An 18505-nucleotide genomic window follows, 5' to 3' on the forward strand; every position below is an offset into this window, starting at 1 on the left:
AAGTAAAAGATAAGACCAGAAGGGTGGTCTAGAGCATATTGCAGAGGATCTTGAATTCCACGTTAAAGATTTTCCCAGAGGCAGAGTAGCAGTGGTGGTAGAGATAGAAGTAGAAGTAGAAGACAGTGTTGAAATTGATATGAGAAAACCTGGTTTTCAATCCCAGTTCTGCCACTTATAGATTGCTTGACCCTTGATCTCAGGCATATAATTTTCCCTTAGTTTTCTCATCTGTGCAGTAAGGATAATAACAGTCTTAAATGGCCTCAAAGGGTCGTTACAAGGGAAATCCTTTGTAAACCTAACACATTCCATAAACATGATATCATTCTTAGTCTTAGACCAGGAAGACCTCTGAGTAGAATCCATCTAGTTCAACTTGCCTGAAACATGAATTGTCTCTACAGCATCCTCTATAATCACCCAGCTCTGCTTGAAGGTCTGCAATGATAGCAGAATTAGGACTTCACTTAGTAAGGAATGGCTTTGTATTATGTGAGTAATCTAGTCCTTAGGATCATGAACCTTATGAAGATTACTCTGGCAGTCATGGGTGTAGGATGAGGTAGATAGTGTGGAGACTAAAGGCAGAGACACTAACCAGAAGGCTACTACAAGAGACCAGGAGGGAGATGATGAGGCTTAACTCATCGTAACTGGTGTTGCCATCGTGAAAGAACAAGATAGTTACAGGAAATGTTGGAGAGAGAACAGAGACAGGACCTGACAAGTAATTGGAGGGGATGACGACTGAAGGAGACTAAGTCAAAGAGGACTTGAAAGTTTTAAGCCTGAGTTGCTTGGGGAATAGTGGTGCCATTAACAGAAATAGATGAGGAGGGGGCAGCTAGGTGGCACAGTGGATAAAGCACTGGCCCTGGATCCAGGAGGACCTGAGTTCAAATCCGGCCTCAGACACTTGACACACTTACTAGCTGTGTGACCCTGGGCAAGTCACTTAACCCTCATTGCCCTGCAAAAAACAAAACAACAAAAACAAAAGAAACAGATGAGGAATAGGGAGAGAGAAAACAGGTGCACATCTATGGAACTCTAGGTAGGGAGGTCCACCAGGTGATTGGGAATGTGGGTCATCATTTGCATCAAAGTGAAGGTAAAGCTTTGGATGAGATCAGGAGGCAGAGTGATTTCATATCCACAATCTCATTTATCTTTACAACAACTACAAGGCAGGTCAGATTGGAATTATCTCCATTTTTCAAATGAAAGGACAGCATAGAATGTTAGATCTTCCTGTATAAGGCAGAATGTTAGAAAAGTATGGGGGCGGGGCACAGGAGATTGAGGAGAGGGTAGAAGCATTAATTAGACTCTTTTCCATTAGTGTGAAAAGTTTAAACAAATTATTGGGGGCAGCTAGGTGGTGCAGCAGATAGAGCACCGGCCCTGGATTCAGGAGGGCCTGAGTTCAAATCCAGCCTCAGACACTTGACACTTACTAGCTGTATGACCCTGGCCAAGTCACTTAACCTCAATTGCCTCACCAAAAAAAAAAAAAAAAAAAAAGACCACCAAGTAACCTTTCGGGGCAGCTAGGTGGCGCAGTGGGTAAAGCACTGACCCCTGGATTCAGGAGTACCAGAGTTCAAACCTCAGACACTTGACACTTACTAGCTGTGTGACCCTGGGCAAGTCACTTAACCCCCATCACCCCACAAAAAACAAAACAAAACAAAAAACCAAATACATAAACAAATTATTGTACCATGTTTCACCTATGAAGAAAATTGCCCACCTCCACCTCCACCTTCTGGGAAGGACACAGAACTGTCTTTTCACCCCCTCACGTATCTAAACTTTTTTTTTCGAGGCAATGAGGGTTAAGTGACTTGCCCAGGGTCAACACAGCTAGTAAGTGTCAAGTGTCTGAGGCTGGATGTGAACTCAGGTCCTCCTGAATCCAGGGCTGGTGCTTTATCCACTGCACCACCTAGCTGCCCCCTAAACTTTTTTTTTTAAATCATAAAAGTATTTTATTATTTTCCAGTTACATGTAAAGATAATTTTCAACATTTGTTTTCATAAGATTTTTAATTCCAAATTTTTCTCCCTCCCTTCCTTCCCTTCCTTCCAAGACAGAAAGCAATCTAATATAGGTAATATATATGTTTGTATATATATATGTATATATATATATATATATATACACACAATCACATTAAACATATTTCTGCATTAGTCAAATTGTGAAAGAAGAATCAGAACACATGGGAAAAACCTCAAAAAAGAGAAAAAACAGCAAAAAAGTAGAAACAGTATGGTTCAATCTGCATCCAGATTCCATGGTTCTTTTTTCTGGATATGGAGAACATTTTCTATCATGAGTTCTTTGGCATTGTCTTGGATTATTGCACTGCTGAGAAGACCCAAGTCTATCACAGTTGATCATCACACAATGTTGCTGTTACTGCATACAATGTTCTCCTGGTTCTGCTCACTTGACTCAGCATCAGTCCACTTAAGTCTTTCCAGGTTTTTCTGAAATCTGCCTGCTCATCATTTCTTACAACACAATAGTATTCCATTACATTCATATGCCACAACTTGTTCAGTCATTCCCCAATTGATGGGCATTTCCTAGATTTCCAATTCTTTGCCACTACAAAAAGAGCTGCTATAAATATTTCTGTACATGTGAATCCTTTTTGTTCCTATGATCCTTTTGGGATATAGACCTAGTAGTGGTATTACTGGGTCAAAGGGTACTCATATCCCTAAACTTACCAAGTTCTGTCAATTCTCCATCTTTTACCTCTGCTCCTTTTTCTATTCCCACTCTAAGTAGGGCCCACATCACCACCTGTACAACAGCCTCTTAGCAGGTCTTCCCACTCCTGTTGTCATTCCTTCTCCCCTGTCACATGCCACTGTTTTTTTGTTTGTTTGTTTGTTTGTTTGTTTTGGTTTTTTTTGTGCAGGGCAATGAAGGTTAAGTGACTTGTCCAGGGTCACATAGCTAGTAAGTGTCAAGTGTTTGAGGCCATATTTGAACTCAGGTCCTCCCAAATCCAGGGCCAGAGCTTTATCCACTTCACCACCTAGCTGGTATTCAAGGGCCCCTCCCCTCCCTTTCCAGCTTTATTTACCTTCCATGTAACTTGTGATTCACCATACAAATGCCTTTTCTGCACCATACAATTCTGGGGTTTTCCCTTACAGGGTCACCTGTAAGGTTCCTTCTCTTTTCAGGCTTAATCCATCCTGCAAAGCCCAATTCATAGGGCACCTCCTTCAGGAACCACTCCTCATTCCCTCCCAAGCAAACCAGTGACAACTTTCCTTACCCTAAAATTCACATGGCACTGTTGTGATTCTCTGCAGTAATCAAGAATTTTTACCCTGGAGACCAATTACTGATAAAGAAGGTTGGCTGGTTATTTGTGGAAGGCCAAGAATATCAGATATATTTGTTTATTTTTAAATTTTTTTTACTGAGGCAATTGGGGTTAAGTGACTTGCCCAGGGTCACACAGCTAGTAAGTGTTAAGTGTCTGAGGCCGGATTTGAACTCAGGTACTCCTGACTCCAGGGCTGGTGCTCTATCATCTTCGCCACCTAGCTGCCCCTCAGGTATAGTTTGAATGCTGAACTGCTCCAGCTTCCTTCCACTCCCCACGTCTTAAAAGACCCTAAAAAAGGCTGGTAGCAATTGGAACGCTCTTTTAAGAGAATTTATGGAAGGACATGGGCAAGAGTCATCTAGAATTGGAGGCTAGATGGCTTACTATCTGCACTTCTGAGTGGTGGGGGAAGTATTCACAATGATGATATCCAGGATATATGTAAGTATTAAAGTATAGAGAATGTCTTAAAGTGTTTTTCACTGAAGGCCTAGATTGTCTCACTAAGATGTCTTATTTCCAGGGCCATGAACGCAGAAGGTGCTTAATAAATGTCTGTCCATCTTAACAGAATTGAGATTCTAAAGTAAGGAAGGAGGGATTCTGGGAAGCTCCTGATATGGGCTCTGAACGAACAGAAATGATGCAAGAAAAAAAAAAACACAACACAGACTCCTTTGATAGCTTGAATAAACTGAACCCCGCCTACCTCACCCCAGAAACACACACACACACACAGAGTCATATCCCAGGTCCATATGCCTCACCAGATCAATGGGTGAAGAAGGATACCAACACACGGACACACACAGAGCTCAACACTCAAAACACAAAGCCAAAAAAAAAAAAAACCACCCCAAAACCCCCCTTCTCCTCCTACACCACAGCTTGCTGGCTCAGCAGATGTTTTTCCTCTTTATAGCTTAGGAAAGAATGTGACTTGGAGGCCCGCCTTACCCTTCCTCCCGCCCCCCGACTGTACCATTAAATCCAATCTACTGGGAGGGGGAAATTTAAAAACAAAACACGCTATATTATTGTTTCCTCCATTTCGCTCCCCCCTTCTCCCTCACTACCTTCACTGAACACTTGCTGCTATTAGTCACGTTAGTCACAAAAGGTCCCAAGTGGCTTGCTTTGCTTGCAAGGTCACTTCGTCTGGGAGCCCTGAACTCTGGACCACAGCTGAGCAGAGGAAATAAACAAGCGGAGTATAAATAGCGGCCCGAACGGGCGGTTACGCACTAGTCGAGTTTGGGGAAGGAGGCTGCAGCACACCTGGGCAGAGCAGAGCCCAACGGAGTCGGGTCAGAGCGCGCAGGCAGGAAGCGTAAGTGGGCACTCAGCTCTTCCTAAAATTGGCAGCACTTTTGAGTTTGGCAACGAGTTTTCGTTTCTTTCTTTAATAATTTAGGCTGCACGCAGTGTATGCATAGTTAAGTTATATTCACGCATAATGAATGCATGTTCACAATCTGCCATACATATGCACACAGCACACTAGCGTGGTTTGTGCAAAGAATGCTATTAAAAAAAAACCAATGAAGTGGTGAAAGAAAGGGGTCTGGCTGGCCTTGGGGTGGTGTCGGGGCTTAGATAACGGGCCGCCCGCAAGGTAACTGTTTCTGGTAATTTTGAGCTGGCTTTTCCAGCAAATCTCAAGATTAGAAATCAAGGAAACTTTGCGATGGCAACAGGGACTCCCCCCCCCCCCCCAATAAAGCAGGATGCAGTCTTGGCCGCATTTAGAAAGCAGCTCTAAATATCCTTGCCTGTAGGGTTGCTCTTTGCTCTGCAAGGGATGAAAGGGCCAAGGAGGGAGAGGAGGGTCCACATATGCCCACTTAGCCGTAGCAAGTTAGCAGCTGCTATATCTGCTGTCAATGAGATTGACACTCTCCCCATCTCAGTCGCTGCACAAACGCTAGCCCCTAGACTCTGGATAGAGCTGATAAGTAGTGCCTCGTTTAAGACTCTGCGGGTTAGATTCCGGCACAGCTTGGTGAGGGAGTAGGGCGGGGAAGGGGGGGATCGCTGACCAATGAGCCCCGAGGCGGTTTTCCTCTTTGCCTGGAAGGAACTTTCCGGAAAAGTAATGGGGTAGGAGAACAGAAAGTTGAGAATGCCAAGTGAAGGAGGAGGAGGGAACTTGTACATATCTTGCTCGCCGTGTAAGGAGGCATTTCTTACACATGCGTTATAGGAAAGCCCCGAAAAGAGCTTTGGGAGGGTTAACTCGAGTGGATGTGCTTTAATAATAATAATTAACATATAGATGATCAACCCAATCATCTATGCTGTAAATTCATTTGGGTCCCTTAAGGTTGAAAATATAAATAATTTTAGAGAGTAATTTATTGTCCGTAATAAGGAGCACCAAAAGGCTATGCCCGTAAATTAAGAATTAACTAGCATTGACACGGGCTGGAATCCAAGTCTTTGAATTCTCCCTGCAAAATGCCCTTAAAGTAAGTAGACAGGAAATAGAATTATTTAATTACTGGGGAGCATAAAGGCTCAATGACTTTTCCTTTTGAGAGAGTCCTTAGTATAGGCTCTGTTTATATGCCCACTGTTGTTTTTGCCGGGAACTCACTATTTCTGAAAGTGGCAAAAGTATACAGTGCAGAAGTCGCTTTCAAATAGCTAAAACTCCAGAAAAATGCTGTCAGTAGAGCAGGAGAATTTAAGCCTTTTTTTTTACTTAGAAATAAAAGGTCTTTTAAAAATGGAATCCAACAAACCAAGTTGTCATTAAAGTTACCCAAGTTATTACAAGTAATTTACTAATATTATTGGGAGTTATACTATCATTTAGGAGTATCCTGGAAAGACTTAAGTAGGTATGGTACTGAAATCCATTGTTCACACACAGAACTTGGAGAGAGCTTCAGAATTATGTTACAGAATTTGCATCTGGAAATGACTGTAAGAGGTCATATCTATCCCTATTAAATAGATAGGATTTTGTCCTGTCTTTGAAGTGTTAAATAATGTATGGCTCATGCTCAGACACTTCAGTTTTCTCCTCAACGGAAGAACATACAAGAATCCAGATAATTCTTGGCACAAATTTCTTGCAGTAGCTACCATAAAATAAAACCTTCAGGTACATGCAATAGTGCAGGCTAGTTTAAAGCCGTATCACCTAGTTTTCCAGGACCAGACGCTTGTTTTTTTTTCTAATTTATTGGATAATGCATTGTTGGGACACCATATGTTTCCTAGTCTCCCTCCAATGCCCATTTCCATTGTGAGTAATTTTCTTAGTAAAAAAAAAATTCCTCCTTTGGTTTTGGAGGACTGCTATACAATATAAGTGCTCCCTGGTTTTGGAATTCTGACCTCATCTTCTATACTCTTATGTCTACTTGTTTTTTAGTGGCTCCCCCCCCTCCTTTCTTTCTGGCAATTGGGGTTAAGTGACTTGCCCAGGGTCATATCAAGTGTCTGAGGCTAGATTTGAACTCAAGTCCTCCTGACTCCAGGGCCAGGGCTCTATCCATTGCACCACCTAGCTGCAAAATGGTATTTCAAATCTTTATGGTCATTTTATCAGTTGCCCCTCCTTCACTCAGAGAGCAGTACCTGGCAAGCATATATCCCTAGTTCTGATGTCACATACTCCTCATTTTCTCAGTAGAGGTAGTTGGTCCTCTGTGACTTTAAACTTCTGAATCCCAGGGAGAATATCCTAATTCCAGATTAAATATGTTCCCATGGCTTGAGAGTTACTCAGACAATAGCTAGATGCCCTTGGATAAGTAATTTTCTCTCTAAGCCTTTTTCCTCATCTGCAAGATTGAGAAAATAATTCTTGCGCTTACCTTCTTCATAATGTTGTGAGGAAAGCTTTTTAAATACCTTAAAGCACCATATAAATGAGTGGCTGATATACTTCGGGGAGCCCCCAAGTTCTCCTTATTCCATGTCTATCTTGGGTAGAGCTGCCTTTAGGAATCTAAGAGCAGTGACCTTTAGGTGAAAATTTAGAGGGCAATTATAGTACTTGTAATCCTAAAACACTGTAGAAATACCTGAGCCTAGTACCTAGTTAGCTAGGATAATTAGTTACAATAGGAAGCTTAGTTGCTTCCTCCTCAGGAGGCTATATCCCTGGTGAACTCTCCTTTAGTCCCACCTCCCACCCCTTCCCATTTCCCATGGCCTCTGAAGCCCTGGTATTAAGGTCTCCTGAGGTTTCCCTGCTCTTCTTTCTGCCTTGCCCCTCCTACCCCCATTTTGTGCTACTTGCTTTGGGTACAAAACATTTTCTAGTTATGGCCCTATATTGGACAGAGTTTTGTTTTGTTTTTCCCATTTTTCTGGGCCAGAGTAATTTAGCTATTAAGGTAGATCTGGCCAAGACATCTTATAATATAAGGTATAAACTAATATACTCTCAAAGACATTGTAGTGGGTAGAATTTGAGTCCCAAGGGTTAAGTTTTAGTTAGTCCTTGGAAATGGAGCTTTGTGGTAACTTTGACTTCTTCAGTTGTATTTGGTATTTTAGGGCTCTATAGGGAGAAAACATTTGTAGCCTGTTGTGGTGACTCCTGTCAGAGAAGCCTGGCTTTGAACTCTGCCCCTGACACCAGCAGTATGACCTTGAGTCTTTCTGAGCCTCAGTTTCCTCAGGGGATACTAATACCTGTAATATTTGCTTCACATTGTCATTTTGAACATCAAATGAGATCATATCTCTCCAGATCTTAACACAGAGCTCATCCTATAGTAGCACTTATTAAATGCCAATAAACTCATTCATTCCTTCATTCATAATGCATGTGAAGCCCTTTGAAAACCTTAAGATACCACATAAGCGTCAGTGTTTATCATCATTGGTACTATATTGTGGTTTCCTTATTTCCAGGAAAACCTCCACAATGTGGAGAGGCCTGGCGCTTGCCCTGGCTCTCTGTCTCCTTCCATCTGGAGGAGCAGAGAGCCAGGTGCAAAGCGTCCCGTGCAAAGAAGCTCCAAAATGGCACATAGGAGATCAAGATCCAATGCTGAACTCTCTGGGTACCGTGACTGTGGTTGCCCTCCTCCAAGCAAGCTGATACTTGTGCATTCTGCAGGCATCCAGGTAAGAGGTTTTTCTTTTTTTTTTTCTAAAAAATTCATTCATTCATTCATTGCAGGGCAATGAGGGTTAAGTGATTTGCCCAGGGTCACACAGCTAGTAAGTGTCAAGTGTCTGAGGCCAAATTTGAAATCAGGTCCTCCTGAATCCAGGGGTGCTGCTTTATCCACTGTACCACCTAGCTGCCCTGTGAATACATTTCTTTTTCTTTTCTTTTTTTTTTTTTTTTGGTGAAGCAGTTGGGGTTAAGTGACTTGCCCAGGGTCACACAGCTAGTAATTGTTAAGTGTCTGAGGCCGGATTTGAACTCAGGTACTCCTGAATCCAGAACTGGTGCTCTATCCACTGCACCACCTAGCTGCCCCTGAATACATTTCTTTTTTTTTTTTTTAGTGAGGCAATTGGGGTTAAGTGACTTGCCCAGGGTCACACAGCTAGTAAGTGTTAAGTGTCTGAGGCCGGATTTGAACTCAGGTACTCCTGACTCCAGGGCCGGTGCTCTATCCACTGCGCCACCTAGCTGCCCTCTGAATACATTTCTTAAAACAGCTTTCCTCTTTTAGAAACAATAAACCTCAGTGCCATCAGAGGTGCATTAATAAAGAAAAAATCGCAAAGCTTTCAATATAAATTTGGTATTATATCTTATATTCCTTTTATGTTTATTGTGTTTACATTGTGTATTCTAAAATATAATTAAATATAAATTAAATATAAAGCTATACAAATAAAAGACATAATCCTTGTCCTCAGGTTATTCATGATGAAGAAGGGGAATAATACACAAACAGAGAGAACTACAATAATTATATGATATGCATTAGATCAGTGAAAAAGGAAATGTTTTGTAGAAGGGCGGAACACAAATGCAGATGTTTGTCTTTTAAAACCTTAAAAAACCTCTTACCTTGGGGGCAGCTAGGTGGTAAGTGGATAGAGCACCGGCCCTGGAATCAGGAGGACCTGATTTCAAATTTGGCCTCAGACACTTGACACTTATTAACTGTGTGACCCTGGGCGAGTCACTTAACCCTCATTGCCCTGCCAAAAAACCCAAGACAAACAAACAGAAAGAAAGAAATGTATTCATTATATCTAAAACTTATCTGGACAACACTATGTAGAATTGATGCCAATTATTTAGACGTCTTTATTCCAAAAATCATTCATTTAAAAAAAAACTACCATAAAAGCTACTTTAAATAGAAATCAGATTATTACATATTTGCTAGTTTAGTGAATATATATCTTTTTCACAGATTGTTGATCAAATTATAATTGTTTTGGAATGTTCTTATGGTGTAATGGAAGGAATATTGGATTTGAAATAAGAGGACATGAGTTCAAATTCTGGCTCTGATATCACTGACCCATGTAACTCTGTACAAGTGTTAACATTTTTCGGCCTCGGTTTTCTCTTCTGTAAAATGAGGAAATTGGACTAGATATCTCTTAAGGTGCTTTCTAATTCTAAATTTTATGCATTTTCACAAAGAATATCCTAACTGGATGTCAGAACTATCTTCAGTTCCTAGAAGAGGTGAATGAGACAGCATTTAGACCTGAAAGACTGGTAACTATTTCTGTCACTAAGTAATAACTTCACTTATAGATATGAAGTTTTGAGAAATTAAGAGAAGAAAAGGTGGTTTTGGTTTCCTTAGGGTGATCGAATTGATGAGGCAACTGGAAAATGTGGCTAAGGAGACACTACAATTTATTTAACAAGCATTTATTGGGCACTACCATATACAGAACATTATACCTGGCACCTGTGGGGAAGAAGGGCTGGACATGAATATGATGAAAATTATCTTTCCTCAAAAACATTCAGAGTAGTTAGATTTTAAAAGCTGATTGCAACTTGGATCCTGCATTTAGTACAGTCAAAAGTGAATTATGGTATTTACCATGACCTTCACTCCCTCATATCTATGTTTTATTAATAATCAGGGTATCAGTGAACAATCATGTCACTCAGTTTATTGTCTGAAGTAAAACCGATCTTTTCACAATCATGGATTTCCAGATATCACTGAAGAGGGCCTGTTTCTATACTCTAACCCTTGCAGTGAGAATATTGGATTTGGAGCAGATACCAGTGTTTGAGTATCAGGACTGTCACTCAGTAACTGTGTGACCTTGAGTGATTCACTTAACTCTTCTGAGCCCGAATTTAACTCTTTGTACAATGGGTACAATATGACTTGTACTGCCTACTCCAACAGGGCTGTTGTGAGGCTAAGGGAGGTTATGTAAAACTGCCTTGTAATAAATACATGTAAATTTTTGGATTTTTGACCCACACCATCCTTCCCACATTTCATGTCCACACAATTCAGGGCTAGCACCTTAAGGCCAACAGGGCTCAGTCTCTCTCCCAGATCTAATTGTGACCTTAGTTTTCCCTATTCCATTATAGCTGACACCAGCACCTCCTGGGTTCCTCTAGCTCTGTTTCTTTACCCCCTCAGCAATCTCCCAACCTGCAGTGAACACATAAGTTTGGGTTGGCACTTTCTGTTCCCCAAAAGCCAGATGATCACTTCCTTACCATCCCTACAGCTGGCTTGGGTGCTCCCTGACCCTAGCTTTGATGCCCTGTCTTGCCCTTAATTCAGATTGGGTTACTTTAAGCCAGGAGTTGCAGGATGGGGAAATAGAGGAAGAAAAATGGAAGCAAAAGGAAGAGAGACATGCAGGTAGGGAAAAAAGAGAGGAAAAGATGAGAGGAAAAAGGGGGTTACAGGGAGGCTTCTGATTCATAATTAATAAGAATATATATTATTTAAATAAAATGAGACTTTTTTTCTTCCCAAATATTTTAGATTGGAAGACCTGCGAGTGAAATTGGAGGGAGAAGGATTTTCCAATATCTCATACATTGTTGTCAACCATCAAGGAAACCCATCTCAATTAAATTTCAAAGAGCTAAAAGATAAAGTTTCTGAGAATATTACTGTTTATCAACAAGAAGTAAACCAAGAAGATGTTTGGACTACATTAAAGGGCAACAAGGATGACTTTCTCATATATGACAGGTGTGTACCTATGTATATAGAACTGCAGAGTTCAGTGAAGGAAATCTGACTTGTATTTTCATATTTGTATGGTTAGCCATTTATAAAAATTTGTTCTTGCTTTATTATAAAACCATATTTACATCCAAAAGTACATCATTGTGCTTTGGTTTTATGTTTAAATTTTTCCTTTCTGAATAAGCAAAGCACTTAATATCAGAATAGTTCATCTTTCTAGCATGAATGGAAATAAGTACAAGTGACATCAACAAACAGAGGAAAAAAACCCCTTCCATTTTAAAATTTGAATATTAGAATATTACAAAGAAGGATCAACTTCTGTATCATTTGAAGTTCTAATAAAAGTAATAAGGGGATTACTTTCCACCAGGGAAAAATAACAGTCACAATTGGAGGCAACGTGACACTGTAGATAGGACACTGAAGATAGGACACTGAGTTTGCAGTTAAGGAGACCTAGGTTCAGATCCATTCTCTGATCATACTACTCCTGTGACCCTAGACAAGTCACTTAACCTCACTGTACCTCAGTTTTTTCTTCTGTAAAATGAAGAGACTGGACTCTGTGATCTCTTTCAGCTCTAACTATATGATCCTCTGGGTTTTATGATCCTAAATAAAGAAATCTTATTTATTATAAGAATATCTAAATTTCTGAATTCTGGTACATGTTTTATTCATAGTACCCCCATTTAATTTACATTAATCTTTTCTTTTGGTGAGAGGATTGTAAACTGTACTTCATGAAAGAATAAGTCATTTATATTTTGGGGGGAACCTCAATGAAAATATTTGATGTTTGGAATCATTCAAAGTTAGTGTTGTGCTTTATGTTATTTATTTATTTTTTTTAGTGAGGCAATTGGGGTTAAGTGACTTGCCCAGGGTCACACAGCAAGTAAGTGTTATGTGTCTGAAGCCGGATTTGAACTTAGGTACTCCTGACTCCAGGGCCGGTGCTCTATCCACTGCGCCACCTAGCTGCCCCTTGTGCTTTATTTTTGATGGTCAAGCATAGTGAACAAAACTCTGTTAGGGCCTGAGTGGTTCTAAGTTAGGCATTTTGGGATGATATATTGGAGTTCCCAGTCTTCTTGTCTCTGTACCAGCCACTGTTCCCTGGGGAAGGCATAGGCTGGTGTGATATCTCATGGACATAGTGTCCAGTCACATCAGATCTGCCAGGCTATTGGATTGATATTAATATCCACTAAATATTGGATACATGTGGTTCTATGTTAAGAGGACTGTTCTGGAACCAGGTCTAGGCAATCAGTTCCAAGGTTATCTTCTTAGAATTTTTGTTCTATGTGGACACATGGTATAGGACAGAGGTGTCAAACAAGGAGTGGTGGCTATAATGCTCCTGAACTAGATGAACTATAACTGGAAAATATTAAACTAACTAAATAAAAATACAATGGAACATAGATCGTGTTATTTAGGTGATTTTCTAAGTCAATGTGTGTCCCACAGGCATCCTTATGTATGGTTTAGTGGCCCCCATTTCTTTTTTTTTTTTTTAGTGAGGCAATTGGGGTTAAGTGACTTGCCCAGGGTCACACAGCTAGTAAGTGTTAAGTGTCTGAGGCCGGACTTGAACTCAGGTACTCCTGAATCCAGGGCCGGTGCTTTATCCACTGCACCACCTAGCCGCCCCGCCCCCATTTCTTTTTGAGAACCAGTCTCCTCTCTAGGGATCCTGAATGTTACCTGCCTATTTAGGACACCTTTACATAGAACTGATCAAGGCTAAAGCAGATTCCTCAAGGCTCATCCTGGTCTGGTACTCCCAAATTATCCTTAGAAGGTGGGAACAAAATGATGTTATCAGAACATATTTCTGACATTCCACCTGCTTGGAAGGAAGCCCAATGGGCTTACTAAAACCAATTTCAAGGAAGTCCAAGGTTTAGAATCCCAATTATTTGACTGTGCTAATTTTTTTATATCCATTATATATATACACACACACACACACACACACACATTTTTTTTTTTTTGGTGGGGCAAATGGGGTTAAGTGACGTGCTGAGAGTCACACAGCTAGTAAGTGTTAAGTGTCTGAGGCCACATTTGAACTCAGGTCCTCCTGACTCCAGGGCCAATGCTATATCCACTGCGCCACCTAGCTGCCCCATTTTAAAATACTATATTCTTGCTTATTATAAAAAAAGACTGTCATTTAGTTGAGGCAAGTCTCCCCTTTGTACTCCATCCAAGGGAATTTGTTGTCTAAAGTTCAAGTTATAACGGGATTTCCCCTATACTGTGCTTTGACAGTATGGATCATGGTGCTAGAGTGAGATTCTAGGATAGAGGACAATGTTTTAAGAATTCAGCATGGTTAAATTTTTTTTCAAATGATGATATGATAGGATCATTATATTTTGTCTTTGTTTAGATGTGGCCGTCTCGTGTATCATCTTGGTTTGCCATACACCTTTCTGACCTTCTCATATGTGGAAGAAGCCATTAAAATTGCTTACTGTGAAAAAAGCTGCGGAAACTGCTCATACACGGTATTTTCATTTAATTAAGTCTGGGGGGAGAAGGAAATAATTCTAGGAGATGTTTAAGAAAGTTGGTATTTTGTGAATAAGCAAATCAACATCAAAGTAATTTATAAAAATATTATTTAAAGTTCTACACATTTTTCAGTATGCTAGGGCCATTTTTGAAAAAACAACACAAAAACAAACAGTTTAAACCTGAAAGATCAGGCACACATGATGCGATCTAGACTGTTTTAATATCAAAGTTGTGTTGCCATTACTGGCACTGGTTGTTATTGCTGTTATAAATAGAAAAATATTTTGTTTATAATTTACATGTAGTCAGAGGACTTCAAAGCATTTTTCATTCAAGAGTTTTGCATTTCCATAAAAACTTGTTAAGATATAAATTGAGCATGGGGGTCCCCAGAGAGCTGGATACCATACTATTGGTTGACCTACATGGAATCTTTTTCCTAATAATAGGATTGATTATCATGATATTCGGCCTATGGTGCCCACTGGGCCTAAAGAGTAAATGCAGCTCCCAGTGCCTAATTACGGCTTTGTCTCTATATCTCTGGTGCCTTGCCATAAGGCTCTGCCCATAGTAGGTACTTAAAATGTGGAACTAAGAGGAACCATGCTATTTTATGTGATTGGCTGTCAAGGTACAAAAGGGTTCCCAGTGTTAGTCATCTCACTTTATATCTTTCTGATTTCCTCCTTCAGTGTTTTGGATTCACTTGCACCTGGATAAATCTGTGAGCATGACAGTCAAATATAAGGTCCCTTCCAGCTCTAAATTTACAATCCTGCATTCTATAAATATCCCAATTACAATTATAATATCTTACAAAAGTGATAAAAAAACTAATTTTGGTACTGGAGGAACCTTAGGAACTCCTTAAAGAGAGGATAGTGACCATATCTATATCTATGTGTGCATAGCTATATACATGTATATGTATACATACATATATCTGAGTATGTGTGTGTGTGTGTGTGTGTGTGTGTAGAGTGTCTATTTGACACATAGCAACTTCTAATCAGTTAATTTATGAAAAACTACTTAAGAAATGATTTTGTTCTATCATTTTGTTCCTTTTTGCATGGAAGGAAAGCTATCAGGGATGTTTGGATCTAGTGAGTATCGGGTTTTTTCTTTTTGGGGGGGGCGGGGCAGTGAGGGTTAAATGACTTGCCCAGGGTCACACAGCTAGTAAGTGTCAAGTGTCTGAGGCCGAATTTGAACTCAGGTCCTCCTGAATCCAGGGCCAGTGCTTTATCCACTGCGCCACCTAGCTGCCACATTTTGTTCCTTTTTTTTTTTTTTCAGGGCAATGGGGGTTAAGTGACTTGCCCAGGGTCACATAGCTAGTAAGTATCAAGTGTCTGAGGCCGGATTTGAACTCAGGTCCTCCTGAATCCAGGGCCGGTGCTTTATCCACTGTGCCACCTAGCCGCCCCCCATTTTGTTCCTTTTGGTTAGGGATTGCCACTCTTTTAAACACATAGTCAAACTGTTCATAAATAAAGGTTAAATGCTACCAGGTTCTTTATTAACACAGGTGGTAATGAAGACATGATTTTTACAAGTTGCTACCTAGTAGTTGGACAGCTACGCAGTTGCACAGTACATAGAGCACTGACCCTGGAGTCAGGAGCACCTGAGCTAAAATCTGATCTCAGACACTTGACACTTACTAGCTATGTGACCCTGGGCAAGTCACTTAATCCTGATCGTTTCAAACATCCAGGACCATTTCCAGTCATCCTGATGTATATCTTGCTGCTGAACCCAGATGGTTCTGGAGGAGAGAGTGAGGCTGGTGACCTTGTGCATTCCTCCCTCACTTGAATACAATTCACTACAAGTCATGACATTGCCTCCCAATGTTGTGGTCCTCTTGGAGAATGAAGGACAAACAACAACATCCACATCTAGTAGTTAGCCATATACTAATAACTCAGTGGAACTTCTTTGACTTCCAAAGTCTTCTAAAATGTCAGGCCTGGCATTGGAGCACATGTCCCTGAAATGCTCTGATTTCTCAAACTGATTTTAGTGTGTTTGATTTTTGAAGAGCAAAAATTAGATTTAGGCTTAATTTGGAGCTGTTGTACCAACAGGCTTTGAATTTCCCCGTCCTCACTAATCTCCCCTTCCTTGCCCTTGGGTGCCTTGACAAAACTTGGAGCCTTGAAGAGCTAGGTTAGTAAATTGTTAACTTTGGTTGGCAGTGCTCTGGTTGGCCTTGGACTTACTTTTGAAGCTATTATGTTGGGGAGAGTTGAAAGAACAAAAACCTTTCAAAACAGTCCTATTTATGAAGAACTACCTGTTTTTCAGAATGTATGGCTAGCATTTTGAGTATCAGTGAGAGGTTAATTTGCCCTGGAAACAATGTTGGACAACATGCATTTTACTGACCTAGCCATATAGGGCAACTACTGGCAGTACCTGTTTGGAGGCCTTCACCCCAAACATGTAATCAGTTTCTGTGTATAGAAATGCAAAGTAGTGGCATTAGCTCAGGTGAAAAATGCTTCCTGTTAAATGTAAACTATAAACACAATGTTTTTTCTGTAACAGCAACGACAACTAGTACTAGCAATGGAAACATGATTTTAGTAGTTGTACTATCTAGAATGGTGTGTGACTGATCTGACAGTATGACAATCTGTTTTTAACAGTGTGCTGACCAGAAAAAGGAAAAGGTAACTCAATCATAACCACTCATTTGGTATGTCAGAGATTGGCCATCTCATTGAATTATCTTCAGCTTATTCCTCCTGTTCCTCCTAAGTCAAGTGGAGATGTTTTGATAGAGCTGTCAATAAGTGGCTTATTTAATAGTGGTATTACTCTATTTCAGACCCTAGATGATGAAAGTTTTTGTAAGAATGCATCTTTAATAGCTGAGGAAGGAACAACCACAACCTCTCCTCCCCACCCCCATCGCCGCCACCATCACCAGCATCATCACAGGCATGGGCACCAGCCTTCAGAGAATAAGAACCCAGAAAGTTCTGAGACAGCTGTTGATGCTCACTCTATGCAAGTTCTTCATCATCATCGTGAGCCTGCACACCACCAGCACAGGGACACGGGTCACCCAGGGAGCCAAGAAAATCCAGAAATCAGAGTTTTGGAGCTTTCTGTTCCAAGAAAGAGACTCTGACGAAAGGGAATTTCTGGTTGTGCAAACCATTTACTCTGAAATTTGTTGCAAAGTTCAGAATCAGTTCCTAAGAGCTGATGCTGACATTGTCGACATTTGCTGTTTGAACATTTAGGCAATTCAGTCACCTGACGTTGTAAAGGCACTACACTTCCTTCCTCATGTAGCTGACAGGGACAACGGGCAGAGGAAAACATCACTGAATCCTGACAGTGACGTTCGCCTCCAGCTGCCTGATATCCTGGTCAGCAGCTTGAGCCCACAGAAGACAGCACTGCTTGAAAATGAAAAAATAAGGCAGGAAGGTGAAAATGATCTACAAATTAAATTTTTTAAATTTGGAAAAAAAAACCCCTCTATGTTTGGGCATGATCCCACTGAATTTGTTTAAAAAAACTTTAAAAAATATTTGTCCATTTCATGAACTACCCAGTTAATAAAAAGTGATCCTAAATTAGAATTGAATTTGTGTAAAGATTTGAAAATCAGAAGTTTAAGCATTTGAGTGATTACTGTATTGACTTCCAAAATGAGAACTTCCTGCCAAAGAAATTGTGAACCAAACCACATTATTTCAGTGCCAACTAAAAGGTGACTGCAGCATCTGGTTAATGTGTCTTTCTTGTTTCTCTCCCAGCATTCTGTTTGCGTTAATGAGGACAGAAGCGGAAACTATAACATAGGGGCTTCTGTTGGATTATTGGCAATTCAGAAGGGAAGAAAAACAAAAAAAAACATATTCACCTTATTTTGTATTACTTTTCTCTTTAGATATCTTTTTTAATGCTAATTTTTCTAAGCTGAGAAATTAAAGAATCACACTTCATACTTCAAGGTGCAAGAATACAATACATGTTAACTTTGCTTTAAAAGAAGCATATGAAACCACTTAAAATAACAGCTTTTTTATTGTGCATTTTTGTAGTTTAACTCATCTATTTGATTCTGGAGAGTTAGATAAAGGAATAATACTTTTGCAATGTCTTGTTTTCTTTATTTAGCCCTGTATCATATTGTTTAAACATTTGAGAGTGTTTCTTTAGAAAGGTCTGGAAGTGAAAGAATAAAAGGCTGGTATCTTATTAGCAGGTTGCTTAGAAAGTGTTCCCATAGTCAATGATGGTTCTATAGGTAAATTTACCCCTAGGGACCTGAACTCTTTTATGGTTAATACTACTAAGCAAGAATGTCAACTGGAACTTGAAAATCTGATAAGTGTGTAGGATTGTAAAAAAAAGATGGACAAACTCTCAATAAAACAAAATTTTAGCTTTGTGTATGTGTGCTTGTTACATTAGCTGTTTGTGTGATACTGACCTATTCCAACTGTATGT

General features: G+C 40.2%; 1 protein-coding gene across 1 annotated transcript; it reads left to right on the plus strand.

Moving 5' to 3' along the window:
* The first annotated feature begins 4491 nt into the window (after positions 1–4491).
* Positions 4492–18446, plus strand: LOC122736867 (selenoprotein P). Its single transcript, XM_043979276.1, has 5 exons — positions 4492–4692; positions 8238–8453; positions 11279–11491; positions 13896–14013; positions 16866–18446. Exons 2-5 carry the CDS (start codon positions 8251–8253, stop codon positions 17169–17171), a joined length of 840 nt encoding a protein of 279 aa, XP_043835211.1. The 5' UTR covers positions 4492–4692; positions 8238–8250; the 3' UTR covers positions 17172–18446.
* The last annotated feature ends 59 nt before the right edge of the window (positions 18447–18505 follow it).

Source organism: Dromiciops gliroides, chromosome 1 (assembly GCF_019393635.1).
Source record: "Dromiciops gliroides isolate mDroGli1 chromosome 1, mDroGli1.pri, whole genome shotgun sequence".
Taxonomy (NCBI): domain Eukaryota; kingdom Metazoa; phylum Chordata; class Mammalia; order Microbiotheria; family Microbiotheriidae; genus Dromiciops; species Dromiciops gliroides.